Source organism: Glycine max, chromosome 11, assembly GCF_000004515.6.
Source record: "Glycine max cultivar Williams 82 chromosome 11, Glycine_max_v4.0, whole genome shotgun sequence".
Taxonomy (NCBI): Eukaryota; Viridiplantae; Streptophyta; class Magnoliopsida; order Fabales; family Fabaceae; genus Glycine; species Glycine max.
The window spans coordinates 37,101,950-37,117,904 of NC_038247.2; the positions used below are offsets into that span (position 1 = coordinate 37,101,950).

The 15,955-nt window shown below is 29.9% G+C and overlaps 1 protein-coding gene across 4 annotated transcripts; it reads right to left on the reverse strand.

The window, feature by feature from the left end:
- Positions 1-10,123: 10,123 nt before the first annotated feature.
- On the reverse strand, positions 10,124-15,955 carry LOC100789858 (peroxisomal nicotinamide adenine dinucleotide carrier). Of its 4 annotated transcripts, XR_416957.4 has the most exons (12): positions 15,506-15,916; positions 15,318-15,395; positions 15,109-15,183; positions 13,769-13,899; positions 13,386-13,440; positions 12,596-12,706; positions 12,238-12,306; positions 12,065-12,172; positions 11,871-11,939; positions 10,812-10,866; positions 10,311-10,546; positions 10,124-10,215 (listed from the first exon to the last, which is right to left on the reverse strand). XR_416957.4 is itself a non-coding variant. In XM_006591315.4 (11 exons), the coding sequence occupies exons 1-11, from the start codon at positions 15,584-15,586 to the stop codon at positions 10,362-10,364; spliced, it is 1,017 nt and encodes a 338-aa protein (XP_006591378.1). In that variant the 5' UTR covers positions 15,587-15,955; the 3' UTR covers positions 10,124-10,361. The 4 variants fall into 4 exon arrangements, 3 of the variants coding, with proteins under 3 accessions (XP_006591378.1, XP_040862837.1, XP_040862838.1); XM_006591315.4 differs by having other exon boundaries at positions 10,124-10,546; positions 15,506-15,955; XM_041006903.1 differs by having other exon boundaries at positions 10,124-10,546; positions 12,599-12,706; positions 15,506-15,918.

The following is a 15,955-nucleotide window of genomic DNA, read 5'->3' on the forward strand; positions in this document are numbered from 1 at the left end:
AATATTGAAGCGAAGAGTGAAGGAAAAGATAAAGGTGGAAGAGGTTTTGGTTCAAGTGGCGAAAGGGGAATGGGTTATGATGATGATGAGTGTGTGAGTGAGGAAATGGTAGGACCAACTTGTTCCGAGATTATTACCTATATATATTTACGTGATGTGATGTAACACGTCACTGCCTCAAACGGCTTTCTGTTATAACAATGTTTGAGATTTTCATCCTAGGACTAGGAGCATCTACACCCTTTCCCACCCGGATTTGTTTCCGGCAACCATATTGGTCTGTGTGACGTCTGTTATATAAATAATTCATGAGATATAAATCAAAATTTGAGAAAGAAAAAATTAGGTGTTCCAAGTTAAGATATGTTTAAGGATATGATTGATATAATAATAGTAAAGTGCAAGAAAAGAAGAACAAAAGATAGGATATCAAATGAATGAATAAAACTGTTTTCATACTATATTACTATTGAATTTCTGCACTAATTGTTATGGGGATATTTCAATCGTGTAAAATGACATAAATAATTTCAACAAAGAATGATAGGTAGTATAAATAGCGGTATTTTTTTTTATCTTGTATCAAATAATAGCTTCTTTTCCTTTCTACTTTGTCCATATTTGGATGGAACATATATAATTTTTGCGGGGGACTCATGTGTATTGCATTTCTTCCTTTCTTTGTTATGCATTTTCAAGCAATGAAATAATTCAAAGATACATTATTTTCTATGTGTAGCTAATTATTAATCCTTCGATTCTTCACGAAATAAATAAAGTATCGATCTCACCTAAATTTCATCTTAATGTGAGTTGATCTACAACCTTGAGATATTTTGGAGACTGACAAAAAAAAAAGAGTTATAGAGAGAAGAAGGGAAAGAACGAGATGAGATAAATTATGTGAAAATAATATTATTTTTATAACCTATATCAACTAAAATATTGAATTAAACTGTAAAATTTTAAAAATAACAAGCGAAAGTTAGTTGGAATTTTTTTCATAAATAAATTATGATATTATATAATATTATTGTGTTTGTTCGAAGATATTAGTTTAAATTAAAAATAAATTTAGTCAAAACCTGACTTATTACAGGTTAAAATCTCCCGTGCTAATCGGGAGGTAAATTTTATATTAAATAAATTATGATATTATGTAAATATTATTGTGTTTGTTAGAAGATATTAGTCTAGATTAAGGATGATTGAGTCAAAATCTTACTTGCCAAGAGTTAAAATCTCACATAATTATTGGCAGACAAATGTTGTTGTAGGTTGTATACCCTTATTAGCTTATTTGTATAGTTTAGGTTGCATGGTCTTGCGCTCCTTAGAAGATATTAGTTTGAATTTAGAATGAATTCAGTCAAAAATATCTGACTTCTCAAAGTGAAAATCTCACATACTTATCGGAAGACAAATGTTGTTACAAACTGTGTAACTTTAAATATCATAGTAAAAGAGTTACTTTTCATTTTAACTATTAATTTTTTTTAAAATCTAATAATTAAAATTTATAACTCATTACAATCACATTAGATTTCAAGAAAATTAATTATGAGGATGAAGAGTAACTCCAAACTTGACTTGTAAGTTGATCCATTCTCTCTTTATATATTATTGTATTAGTTAGTAGGTATTAGCTAGTTTGAGTTGAGAATGGAGTCAAAACTTGACTTGTAAAGGGTTAAATCTCGCATGCTTATGCAAATGTTGTTGCAAAATGTTTATCCTTATTCATATAAAAAAAATATTGTTTATCCTTATTGGCTCATTTACATATAGTTTAAGATTTGCATGTTCATGCTAAATTTTATGGATTGTGTTCTTACTCGTTACTTAAAGATACAATGAGATTATTTATACCCATGAGACTCAATTGTAGTTTTTCTTTTGAGGCCTTTAGCTTTTCTACACACACAAAATATTGTTACTAATTTTAAATATATAATTTTTTTATATATATACACACAATTAAAATTAGTTTAATTATACTTTTTAGTCCTTTTAATCTTTATAAATTTATTTCGTGTATTCAATTTTTATTTTTGTAAAATTCTGAGTGTTCAAATTAAATCTTTAAGTTATGTTTTGAAAAGATTAGGTATACAGATTAAAAATATAACATGTAATTTGAAATGATTGAAAATAATATTTTTTTCTAATTTTTTTATCTATGAAAATCAAATGCCAAAAGGAATTTACAACAATTCATGTCGTCTTATTCAATCAATTTAGTTAGACCTCTTAACTTTTGTTTTGCTAGTTAAAGTCTTAAAGAAATATAGTGTGTGAAATGTAATTTTGAATGAAAGAAAGCTGAGTATTAGAAATGTCTAATTGATAAAAAAAATATGTATTCTAATTTATGAGATAAGAATAAATTAATTATATAACTTACTAATTATATTTGATATTATATATATATATATATATATATATATATATATATATATATATATATATATATATATTTCTTCTAGACTGTCATAAGCAACAACAAAAAAAGGTAATTTTAATTACTCTGATCTTATTTAAAAATATCATTCCAAAAATATCTTCGATTAATTGAGATTATATTTTCAATAATTTTATTTTTATTTTTTCGATATTAGGTATAAATGAAAAACATTTCAAAAAAATAATTTAATGTGATTAATAAAATTAACTAATTCCTTGACTACTTTAGAAAAAAAATCTTAGTCCTTAACGGGCACAAAAAGTAAGTATTTTGCTTATATTTGAGTTTGGGTGAAATATATTTTAACTTGATGTTATAGTGTTAATAAGGTAAGAAAATTTACCATGATATGCGCTGGATTGAGAACATTCCTAAGTCGGCACCAAGCATATCTATTGACTACCTATTAATAATAGCTTTCATTAAACAAGAATAAATTATCAATACAAGATTGGTAGCAATACTAATAATAGGAAATCTTTATTATTTGTTGAGAGTTGGATCCATCTAGAATGGTAAGAGAAATACGAGAAGAGAAAAAAAAAATTGTGAGACCTAATAGCAGATGTGATGAAAAAGAAAGACATAGAAAGAAAAAGAAAGCGGAGGAATGAATTATAAAAAAAAATTGTATAAAATTAATATATATATATATATATATATTCTGAATAGATTTTTTTTTCTTCTTTTAGCGGTGACCTTTTAAATATAATTTTTCTGGGAAGTGTAAATTAAATTATTTATTAAAATTATGAAAATTGTAATATATATCGTTTTAAGATTTATTAAAATTATGTTATCTTGTTAATATAGTGAAACGTATATGAATAAAAAAGATAAATAAAAAATATAATAAAATTATGTGTTTTTTATGTAATATATATTTATAATTTTAAATATTTATATATTAGGAGCTTTTATTATTATTTCTTTCCAGAGCTATAAAATGTCAATCGACCCTGAAGTTAAGTTAGTGAATAGGTCGAATCTTGCTGAGCCCTCCTTCTTACATCTAAATAAATATGCCCAGTCTCTTTTCTCAACAAAACAAATGTAATTGTACCCAAAAAAAATATCTAAGAACTAAGAAGATTTAATTAACTCCCTTTTATGTAGTTGTAGTGCCACACTGCCACGCAAGATTTATCACAATATATTGGGCCATATTTGTGTAAAAAATAAAATATTGCTGCATATTTTAAAAAATGAAACCAAATAAAGATGGAGAATGAACCAAAAAAAAAATGAAAAATGACCGAAGTAGGTAGTAACTAATTAGTTATTAGTGGTCACTCACTCTCGTCAACGTGCTAGATTTTTTCTTTTAATTGCAGCTATGATTGTGCACCAAGTGTCTAATTTATTTATTTATATTTATACTATTCCATCCACTTAAATATCAAGACCAACGGCTTTTCTTACCATTTTTTATGATCTAAACAAATTTTATTTCTATTGGCTCTAATTTGCTTGCATACAATATTTTAAAAATGTATATATTGATAAATTAATAATATAACGTGTTAAAATTCTAATAAATATAAGTATTAAATTTAAGAAATAATAATTATATATAAAAAATTAAGAAATAATACATACTAATTAAATTGTTAAAGAAATGACCAATTATACTCAACCAACCAGTCAACCATACGGCTGGTCATTATTATGTGCATTATCTTCAAATATTTGTGATTGTAAATCTAACCTTGATTTTGAGTTTATTATGATCATCAAATATATAATTTTTAAATATGTGATGTAAACCTCTCTTCGTAAAAGAAGAAACAAAACAAACTTGAATTATTATTTTCTTCGTGATTAGATGGAAAGAATAATTGATAAAAGAAAAAATAGTTGCAAATATTAATTTTTATATAGTCATCACGCAGACTTCAGATGGATGACTAGAAAATTTTAACACTTATATAAGAGAATTTTTTAAGATACTCTGTGAAATGTGTCACTGCTAAATTGTAAAGCAACCATCTAGAAGGAAGGTGATACTGTTAATTGAAAAGCACGTCAAGTTTACTTCAACTTTAAGAACATGCCACCGTGCTTGCCAATAATGCAACTTAATTAACCCATCGCCCCTAATTAATCAAACCACTCAAAAATTAATTTGGGGGCTGCAACCATTGAAATTTTGCCCCAAATGATCTACCATCACCAGTAGATCGTACTTTATCTTAAATAAATTAAATATATATATATATATATATATATATATCAATCAATAATGGAGAATATATTTATTGTCCAAGAGGCATTTCTAAGTCATCTTTTGACATTTTGAAATCCACTTTATATAAACATTTTTTTTTCCTTTTAGATTCTAATTTAAAGCATAATCTTTAGTTGCTGTGGTTGCAACCCAGGGGCCACCAGAGAACAGGACCCTGCGGTTTGTCAGGAAGATCCTTTGGAAGCTAAATTTTTGGGATTATTATTTATTAATTGTTGGAAGTCCAAATCTGGATAAATTTTTTTAGGTCGAAAAATCCCTGTAATTTTAACAAGGGCATGTTGCTGTTGACAGATCATGAGAAAAACTCGACCATATTAATTAGATTTTTTTTTTTTATCTGTCATTTAGCTCTTGGTTCTTTTCTTGGTGGTTGGCATCTATTTGCAAGTAGAACTGAAGAAGCTCTGGATAAGACGTATTCGTCACATTCTGTGTATTTCTTTATTTTTATATTTTTTTTGCTGAATTCTGTGTATTTCTTTATGGTACTTATGGGTTATGTCACACACAAGTGCAAATTTCTTTTGATTAATTACACATGTAGTTTGTTTAGTTTACATTGTATACGATTCTATTTTTATTTTATTTTTTCAGAGTTAATTAAGCTTCCCTATTTTTATTTTGTTATATATATATATATAGTTTCCTTATTTTTAAAATTAAGTATTCTTTTTGTTAATTTTTTATTTAAAAATATCATTATTATTATTATTTTATCTAAAGATATGGAGGTTTATAATGAAACAGAGATATAAAATAATTTTAAAAGTCTTAAAAAATGACTAAAAACATAATAAATTTATAAGAGGTGAAATTAGGGTTTTAAGATGGAAGTTTTTAATTTTTTTTTAGTGAAATTTGATATTTTAGTTAAGTTTGAAGTAAAAGACAGTTTACTAAATTCAATTTGTAAAAATGTTGAATAAAAAATAAAAAATTAAGATTTTTAAATAGAAAAAATATCAATATGGACCGACTATACTATATTTTAAAAATAGAAGAACTTAATTAGTTAAAAATAATTTTGGAGATAAAATCTTAAAATGTCCTGATTAAAGAAAAAATATAATTAAGCACAATACTAATATCTTCATTCAAGCTAATTAAAGTCGACATATTTTTTTTAACCACGAGAATCAAATTTAAATACAAAAAATTTTATAATAATTAATACACATTACTCTTTTAATCAACATATTAACCTTAACTTTTAAAATAATTATTTCGTTAGTAAAAAATTTATTTATTTTTTAATCAGCCTAGTCTACAATTTTTTATATTGTAATGATTCAGAATATCACTGCATTTTTGTTATTATTATTAAAACCTATCAACTGTTTTATACGGACCAAGGGAAGGCAGTTACTTGATCCTTCACTATCAACATGGTACAACTATCTCATCCCACATTTTCTCAATTTTCTACAAACTTTTTTTGGAACAATTCTACATACTTAATAGATGCATATCCAAACTATACAAAAACGTTGGTAACCTTTATTATTATTACAATAACTTTGTTTTCTTAAGGAAACAAAATGCTAAAATGACTCAAAGATTTGACCTAGTAAAAGTATAGTAGTCCACAAGATTTAAGGGTGTATAAAGATATTCCTAGAGGTCTCTAGCTCAATTCTTATGAAAAATCTCTTCAAAAAAAATTCTTCTGAAAAATATTCCCTTGGATAAGGAGTTTATCCATCTCACTCTATCCGCCTGCAACTGTGAAGTTTCCCTCCACAGTTTTGATTATTAAAAAAAAAAATGTTGAAATGATGTTTGATTTAATTTTGGTTTGTGTGAGTGTTTAATTATTTTTGTTTTGAAGATTTTGTAAAATGAAAAATAAAAAAAAATATTTCACCAATTTCTCAAAAACATCTTAAAAATAAAAATACAAAATTAAAGGAACATCTTGTAGCTAGAAATAAAAAATATTTCAACCAAAAAATCAAATTAAAAACAAATCAGCATACGGTTCAATGCTTGAGTTTTCTCTGTCGCAATTTGCCTGATACGGACCGTCAAAAATAAAAAATTGCCCGATACGGACATACTTTTGAATTTGGTGAACTTGGCTTGGAAAACCAAAAATAAAAAAATGAAATGCCCACAGTTTCAAAGTGGAAGACATGACTTTTCTGGATGAGGGAAAGTTAATTTGATACCATTGGAATTGGGGCATGCTATGCTTCACCAACACCTAAGTGGGGAACTCCATAGACTTCATTAGTGTGCATAAGTGGTCCTCCAAACCTAGGACACTAAAAGCACCCTTTCTCCAAACAAAAAATAAAAAAAATATTGCAGTTACAAAGATAGTATTTAACCCATTTGATTGAGAGATATAATTTAGATTCTTACGGATACAAAATAATATTGATATTAATAACGTGTTTGGATACTATCATACTGTTCAATGAGAAGCTAAAATTATCACTTTCATGTGAACCTGGGTTTGGGTCTGGGACCTCTTGAATGAAAAAGTAAACGCGCTATATGACACTCTATTAGGCTATTATTTTTTTTGGTGAATATTTGTATTATTAGGATACTAGTCTCATATTTTATTCAGGTTTCTTATCTAGAAGGGTTACTTGTCCGAATTCTAGTGGAATAATTTTGTTTTTTTGCTATTATTATATTATTATAACGTTATACCTTCTTATAGCATATTGTTAATAATATTGTAATACTTCATTTTACATTAAATGTATATATTTAATACTTTGAAACCATAAAAAATATATTTGTATTTTCTATTTAACAACTGAGAATTTTTTTTAAAAAGAATATTATAAAAATATTTATAACCATTCATATATTTATTTTGTGCATGAGCAACGTTTTTCTGAGAGTAGGAAAATTTTCTCCTTTCAAAAAAAGAGAGGAGGAAAATTTGAAACAGATCAAGGAATAACTTGCAGCCGCCTCATATTTTCTTCGTATTTCTTATCTAGATTGTATGCTATATATTCTTTTGTTCCAATATACAACTTCCTCCTTCCTCCGTTATATAGATTATATGATATTTAGAGGGGGAAAATTGTTCCAAAATATATATAATTTTACAGAATTAATTTTGCATTAAATATTTTTTTAAATTATCCTTAATCAATATTTAATGAGAATAGTATATAAAATAGTAAATGAGTCATTAATTAGAGAGATAAATTATATATTAGAAAGTTATATTTTATTTGGGAACATCAACTTTGAAGGAGACAGAAACACTCCCCGTGCATAGTCTATTTTATCTAATAGAAAATAATATGAAATAACAAAAATAAAATAGAGCGTGTCAATTGTAAAATTAAACAAGTATTAGAAATTATAAACAAAAGCCAAAATACAAAGAATTTTAACCTTAAAATAGACATTAACAACGCATATAGTATTAAATTTATCAATTATAAATTTACTAATTATAAAAAATAAATAAATAGCAAATCTGACATTAAATTTACTAATTATAAAAAATTCAGGTAAAAACAAGCTCAAACTTAAAATTTCACAACCCAATTCAATCGTACATTAAATTAACTGGATCAATCCATGAGATTGGGCTCAAATTGAAACTCCTACTAGCTCCGCAAACAAATATTAGACTGTTGTTTCCTGTACCTTCAAGTTTCTTCTTGCACCTCTTTTTTGGCTTTCAGAATAACCAATAACCAATTCAGAAGGTAAAAAAACATTCCAGAAAAGATACAGGAAGCAACTTAAAGGTGCAGGAAGTAACAACCCAATTATTAACTTGTCACCAACCACGGAGGTTGTCATTCAAGAACTCCTCTAGTCAACCACAATAAAAAACCATAACCATCAATCATTATCACCCACAACTCCTCATCACCAGCAGCCAAGAAAATCTATGTCTATCCCTCGAATCCAGCTTGTCCCAATAGTTGAGTTAAAGATGCGAAGGAACATGTCACACTACTTAAGCAATGTTGTTGGGGATTAAGGGTGTTGGTTAGTATTTTTTAAGGTTCAGATAAATGCAATTTCTAGGAGTGAAGGGGAAGGAAGAGAATGGATTTCCCATAATAATACTTAAGAGGAATAAAAAAATGCATCCCAATAAAAATAATAAATATGTGAGATGTTTAATTTAAAAGTTTTATGTAAATGAGATTAAATTAGAAATTTTCGTGTTAAGAAATAAGGATTCAAATTTGAAGTATTAGGATTTGATTTTACAATCCCCAAATCATAAAAGATTCTTCAAATAAAGATTGTAATAATTTTATTAATTCTTTTAAATCAACGTCAATGGTACCATTTTAGAATTCAAAGACAAAGATAAACCATTAAAAAAAGGCAAGGAGAAACCAAAAGTGAAATTCAACATTTACCGATAGTGTCAACCATATTGTTGATCTGGATCCATGTCAACATCAACGATTAATAATTGAATGGGAATTTAACAGTGCAACCATATAAAAAAGTTAAATCAAGCAAAATCATGGAGAACCAAAACTATACAAGCACTAAAGTGTAGCAACATAATAGTAAATAAATCTAATATTTATTATGCCTAAGCATGAGATAGGAGTTTTTGTATTTTTAAGAATTAATAGGTTAGCAATCAAATTGTAAAGTCAAACAGTTTTTTTGTTTTACAGACCACAAACCGGAGGTCATCTTACTCGGACTAGAACCATTGTTCCCTACATTTTTCATGGGAAAACAAAGACAATATATAAACAAAAAATTATATTCACTAATTCCATTTCACATTTTGCTTAAACAGGATGGCAAAGGACAGACCCTGTATCTTTGGCGATGTTTTTCTTTTTTTGTTTAAGAAATAAAATACTTTCAGAAGAAGCTGTAAAAAAAAAAAAGAAAATCAATTCTAACACCCTTGATCTTTCTCAGTTTATAAAATGGGTCCACATAACTCCTTCTATGGGCCTATGTACGATATGGGTGGGAGTGCTGCTAGGTGCAACCAGCATTATTGCTGGTGCACCGAACACTAACCATGAAAAGACAGAAATACCCCTTATGGATCAAGTTAATCCGTAAGTTAATTTTTAAGACTTACAGATCAACTTGATCTGTAAGTCTTTTACGGATCAAGTTGATTCGTAAGTTGATTTTTAAGACTTATGGATCAAGTTGATCCATAAGGGAAGAAATTAGTAGGGGCAGTTTTGCCATTTTCAAAGAATGCTGGGTGCACCAGCAATAATGCTGGGTGCACCTAGCAACACTCTATGGGTGGGAATTATCTGGGCCTTAAAGATGGAAAGGTGGGAATTTTCATTCAGTACCTGGAAAATGGATTAAGCAACATGATAGTGATATTCATGAATTTAAATTTTGATCTAAATCTTTAGCTACCAATGAAATCAGATAGTGATATTCATTCGTAAAAAAGAATATTTGTTTCAGCAGCATACTCAAAATCTACAACCTTGTTTTGTTCATGAAACGAACCAATGAATCCAGCATGTAATTTTTGGCATGAATTTCCTCTATGGAAACTAACCTGATGAAAATAATCAAAGATACAGTTACAGCCATATATCTTAATATTTTGTTTGAATCACTCTAATTCCCCTACCATTTGAACTAATTTGCTACCTCAAGATGGTACATCATGAAATCTTGATCAAGCTAGTGTGGCCTCTTCAATCACGGATGCTTTGGCTTTACAGCATCATTGGCAAGCAAGAAACGAACCCCCCTAACTAGTTCTTCCTTCATCATGAACAAAACAGCAGCAGCCAGCACACTTTGTACAATTTTTGTGCCCATACCATTGTAAAACCCATTAAACCCTTCATAACGGATCATTTTTATAATAGCATCCCATGTACCTGAATTTAAAGAAAATTATTCAACTTTAGAGAGGAAAGGGAGAATAGAGTAAAATTTATAAAACTTCAACTTAGTTTTCAATTAACTGGTATCAGAATGGATATTTGTGCATGTGCATGCATGCATGCGAGAGAAAGCAGCATATGCATTTATCACCAGGGTGAACAAGGGAAATATTAACAATAACGTGTAAACTTCAGCAATGAAGTGCTCATAACCTCTCTTGATAAACAAGGTATAACAAAATAGCATCATAACTTGAACCTTTGTAATGGTGCCTCTTGTCTCCAGTTTTGTCCTGTCTAGCTTGGAGCCTTGCCTGTGCGAACAACATAACAAGTAAGAAATTGAGAAAAGCATTTTTGACAAAGATAATTTTCTCAGTCCTTCCCATTCATTGCATTTACTGAATAATGGACATCAATGTGACACAGATAAACGACATGCCAACATAATAAATTTTTAAATAAGACATTCATTATGAATAAATCATCTACCATATCTAAAACTAGTGAATAGAATAATGTGAATGATAAAATAGTCTAATATCTAAATTAAATTTAAAAATTATTGGTGACAGATTATTACAATGTCAAACATATTAAACCATCTGAAGTTCATCATCACTAGATATGCAAATCACAAACATAAATGATTCTGCATTTTAAGTTTCATATAATGCAACAAACGAATATAGAATCAGGTCTCCAAGTTATTCCACTCCTGCACTCTTCAGAGCTGACAAACTAGCATTCATTGCTCTTGGCTTAAAAGATTCTAACTGGTAGAATACCATATTGCCCCCAAGGTCCTAGAAAAATACCAAAGTCAAATATATGTTATATTACAGCATTTTGTGATCCCAAATTTCTTTTCAAATCTTCAAATTGATCCTTGCTCTTTTTTGTTTTCTTGTACAGCATAATATAAAATAGGCAGTGACCAGCTCAGAATTTTTCTTCTTTATCTTTCACATGTAATGTAAGCAATGCATTTGTGTTTTTAAGAAATGTACATTTTTAATGGTAGTTTTTACTGTTTTTCTCCAGCTCTGCAGTATATTATTATTTTTATTCTTATTAGACTGGTCCCCCATTTAGCCAAATAAAACCTACATCTTAAGAAAGCTAATATAAGCATGCCTGGATATCTGTTTCCAAATATGCAAACTAAAGTTCACAAATTCCAGAGTATAAAATGGAGAAGCAAATATCTCCGTCATTCATGCTGAACGTAAGTTTAGTTCATTTCAAGTTTTCAACTTATAACCAAACACACTATATGATATCTTCACAATCAGGAGATTAAACTAGTATGATATACCTTCACAACTAGGATCGGATAGGTTACAACAGTAGCTCCAAGCTTAGCTAAAGCTCCAATAAGAAATATCTAGCATCATAAGGAAATATTAATAGGAAAATGTAGTCAACAATTAAAGGCGATATCAGATAAAATATATAAATAGGACATCAGTCAAAAGAGATTTTATGCAGATTAGCACAATGACGTAATACCTCTAAAGCAGTTACCCCATTGCTACCCTTCTTACTCCAAGCACGTCTTTTTCTTAACTTCACCAACATGGCTTCATACAGCATGAACTGTATGGAAGGATTGCTTACCTGAGTTAAGGAACAACCAATTAGTAATACTCCCTCAGCATGAAAAAGATTCACTTCCAACATACCATGATTAATGTTGGTAATACACCTTTCCAGAAACCCAAAATTCCAGCTTCACTGTAGATATCTTGAATCTGTAAAATTATATTCAAATATTACACAAACAAAAGGATACTGGAGGGTTTGAAAAGTAAGCATCATCAGGACTAGTATATTATAGAAGAGGAAAAATCGTGATAATCATAAATCAATTAGTAGGAATGTTCTCAGACAATCTATTCTAACTGGAATACAAAAACCCAGTATACTAATCAAGACCATAAGATCAGTTTTCCAAACATTTTATCATATCAGAAATTCAGAATAGCCAAGCTAGTGTAACTTCTCTAAATTATTTGAGATTCCAATATAGACTTTACTTACCACCTGACTAGTTCCATAAGGAAGATGCTCAACTGCAGAAAGAATTGGCTGCTCAGTGGAAACTAACAAACCCTGATCAGCTGGAGTTCTGTTCAACTCTTTTCTATGTGTCTGCACAGAAAATAGTATTTTTTACATAATAGCAAAATCAGCATCTAAGACTTACTAGCTGAGTCAGGCAGGAGAAAAGCATAGGAGAGACAGGCAGACAGATTTTGTGTATCATTTATATTATTCTAAACTATAAGAGAACACAATTTTGATAACTTTAAGAAACACAAATAGTAAAACAAAATCAATAGCAGACCATGCATCATATATTCTATACTGAAACAACTTAAACCAGCAAAATAAGTTTTTGCCTAATACACAGGTCCCAAACAGTTCCCAAATCCATGAAAGCTGAAAACTTTGTGAAATCCAAACAAGCATTCAAAGCCATCATCACTTCCCCTTCCATGTTTATCAACTCACAAAGTTGAAATACTTTTGAAAATACTTGAGCTTATAGGAAAGGAAATAAAAATGCTCAGTAATAGTCTTAATAATTTCTTTATTCTAAATAATCAGACACAAAAACCAAATCAGGAGAAACAGAAGTTTTCCCAGAAGTTAATTTGTATTAATTATTCTCGCTATAATGTTTAGTATTATACAAGAAACAAGACAAACAAGGGTTAGGATAAGTGGTGAGAAGAAGGAAAGTAGAAACAAAGAGAGGCACAGGAGATGAATAACAGCCAATAATAAAAAAAAAAAACAAGACATGAATAACAACTAGCCAAATTACCTGCATACGCGTAGCAACTACCCATATGGGATTTGTCAACAGCACGGTAACAGACCTACAAGAAGATTTAACAAGCAATTTGAATCATACCACTATACATGAGTACTGAGATATTAAGACATAACATAATCGGTAGTTTCTACCAACACGATTGGCAGTTAACAGCCTATGCTTTTATAATAGGAAGGTCAATTCAGCAGTTCTTTTACGAAGCCAAATTTGAGAAATATAGAAATAGAACCTTTACAACCACAGGTATGATGTTAATATGGCAAAATAAATGTCGTAGCTGTAGGAAAAATTTCTATTCAACAACTTATATTTTCTGGGGCAATAACAGACTAGAAGCACATGGGCATGTACACTAAGACAAAGTAAACTACCCAGATAAAACAGCAACAACAAGTGAGGAGAGCATCCCAACTGATCCATCGCCGACGCCCATTTTCTTTTGTTGTAGTGCAGCTGCTTCAGCTTTGTTCCTGAATATTTGATAGAGATAATAGTAAACACCCTGTGCCATAAAACTGAGATATTAAAACATTGAAACCTGTCAGAACATTGAACAAACAGGTTACCATAGAGTATATCATGCAAGAATCAAGGCTAGACAAAAACTTCCATTCATTTTCAAAGATAACAAGCTACACTACCAACCATCAACATCAATGGGCCCATTTGGTTTACAACAATAATCAATTTCCCATGCAGTGGCTCATGTTTCAAGGTAAAATTTATGGCTGAGATTAATTTGGACACACATCTCAATCACTTTCAACGGTTTAAAATTAATTCTATCAAAGTCAATTGTACCAAAATCTAAAACAAGCATGCATGGAGTCTATTAGCCAATAATTATATCAGATAGTTGAAGAAGTAATTAGTTTTTCCTTGTCTATACTATGAAGCCTCTATACAATTAAACTGATTCTTTGACAATAGAAAAATGCTAACAACACACTCTTTCATATTGGTTGAATATATTGGAAATTACAAAAGTTTGTAAGTCCCACATTTTATTTAATGAATCTGTCTTGATTTTGTAGTTTTCCATAAATTTTAACCAATAGGAGAGAGTGTACATGAGTGTGTTGCTAGCACTCTTCTTGTCAATAATATGGGGAGCAAGTCTGGAGAATAACAACTACACAAGTATTAATCCTCTGAATCTACAGAAAACTCCCTTGTTGGCTTCCCATTATATCAATGTTTCAAACACAGTTCGTCATGTCAAACTTCTGTTATATTTCATCCAGAAAAACAGTTAATACATAAACCAGTTAAACTGCTTTCCACTTTCTTTGCTTGCTATTAATCATCAAGGTTTTAAATTGTAGTCACAGTCACAGTTTTGTCTCAATCCTTGACATTACGGGAATTGCGGCAAATGTGGCTGATATGGCCACAGTTGTGATCGTAGAGTGCCCAAAAATCTTGATGTCGTGGCCAAAATCACGGTCAATGACAGTTTCCTAAACCGTGTAAAACATGCTGGTGTTGGGGGGTGGGATGGGGCTAAAAACATGTGTAGACTATGACATCCACAAAACAAATCTAGCATTCCAACATTTTAGTTTTCCTACTAATTCAACAATCAAATGAAACACATCAAGAAATAAAGCAATCACGACAGGATGTTTAATAATAAAATGAACAAGGAGTGTCAGCTACAAAAAAAAAAAAAAAAACCAAGATCACAAAACACGTGCTAAAATGAGCTCACCTGAGACGCAGCTGTACCCACTACCGATGGCATCAAGCCTCCATACAACCGTTCCCACCCCTCTTCTTTTACAACCTACAACATTTTCCCATAAACACAATCACCAACCACTTTCTCTCTTTTTTGATAACCAGAACAAACAAACGAACAATTACAATTAAATTCAGCTAAAACAATCATGTAATAATCCTCGTTTAAAAAACAGAAACCTGGCACATTCGTTCAAGGGTCCCTTGACTCCTCGTGTCTTTCTTCGGATCACGCTCGGTTTGTTGACGAGTATTTACCTGTAGATCACGTCAGAAAAATTAAATCTCAGGTACCTTAAACGAAGACCCAGTTGAAAATTTTTCAGAGAAAAGGCAAAAAGAAACAATTTTTGAAACCATATTCGTACAGTTTGAAGTGGGTAAGTGATGAGCTGAGCAATGATCCCTCCTCCAGCTCCGGCCAATCCATTGATCAAAGCGTCCGACATTTATTTTTCCCTCGGAGGAATGAAAATCTATTTGTATTGAGGATTTGAGGGGTTTTAGTGTTCTCTCTCAGGAAAGCATGGTAAACAAGGGAATGCACCGCACTGCCTATTATGCACTATGCACTAGTCTATGTTGTAGTAATGGCGGTTGGGAATTGAAAATAAAAATATGATCTTGGATTTAGTTCAATCAATGAGAGTGAATGCTGCGATGTACTGTACCCCCACGACACGACTCAGCACAACAAGGTGGCTTCACTTTGGTTGTTACGTTTGGGAAAAGAAAATGTCAAAATTATGAAAATATTTAAAGACCATTCTACCCTTGACTCTGCTTAACTTGTAAGGCTCGATGGAGATGCTACTACC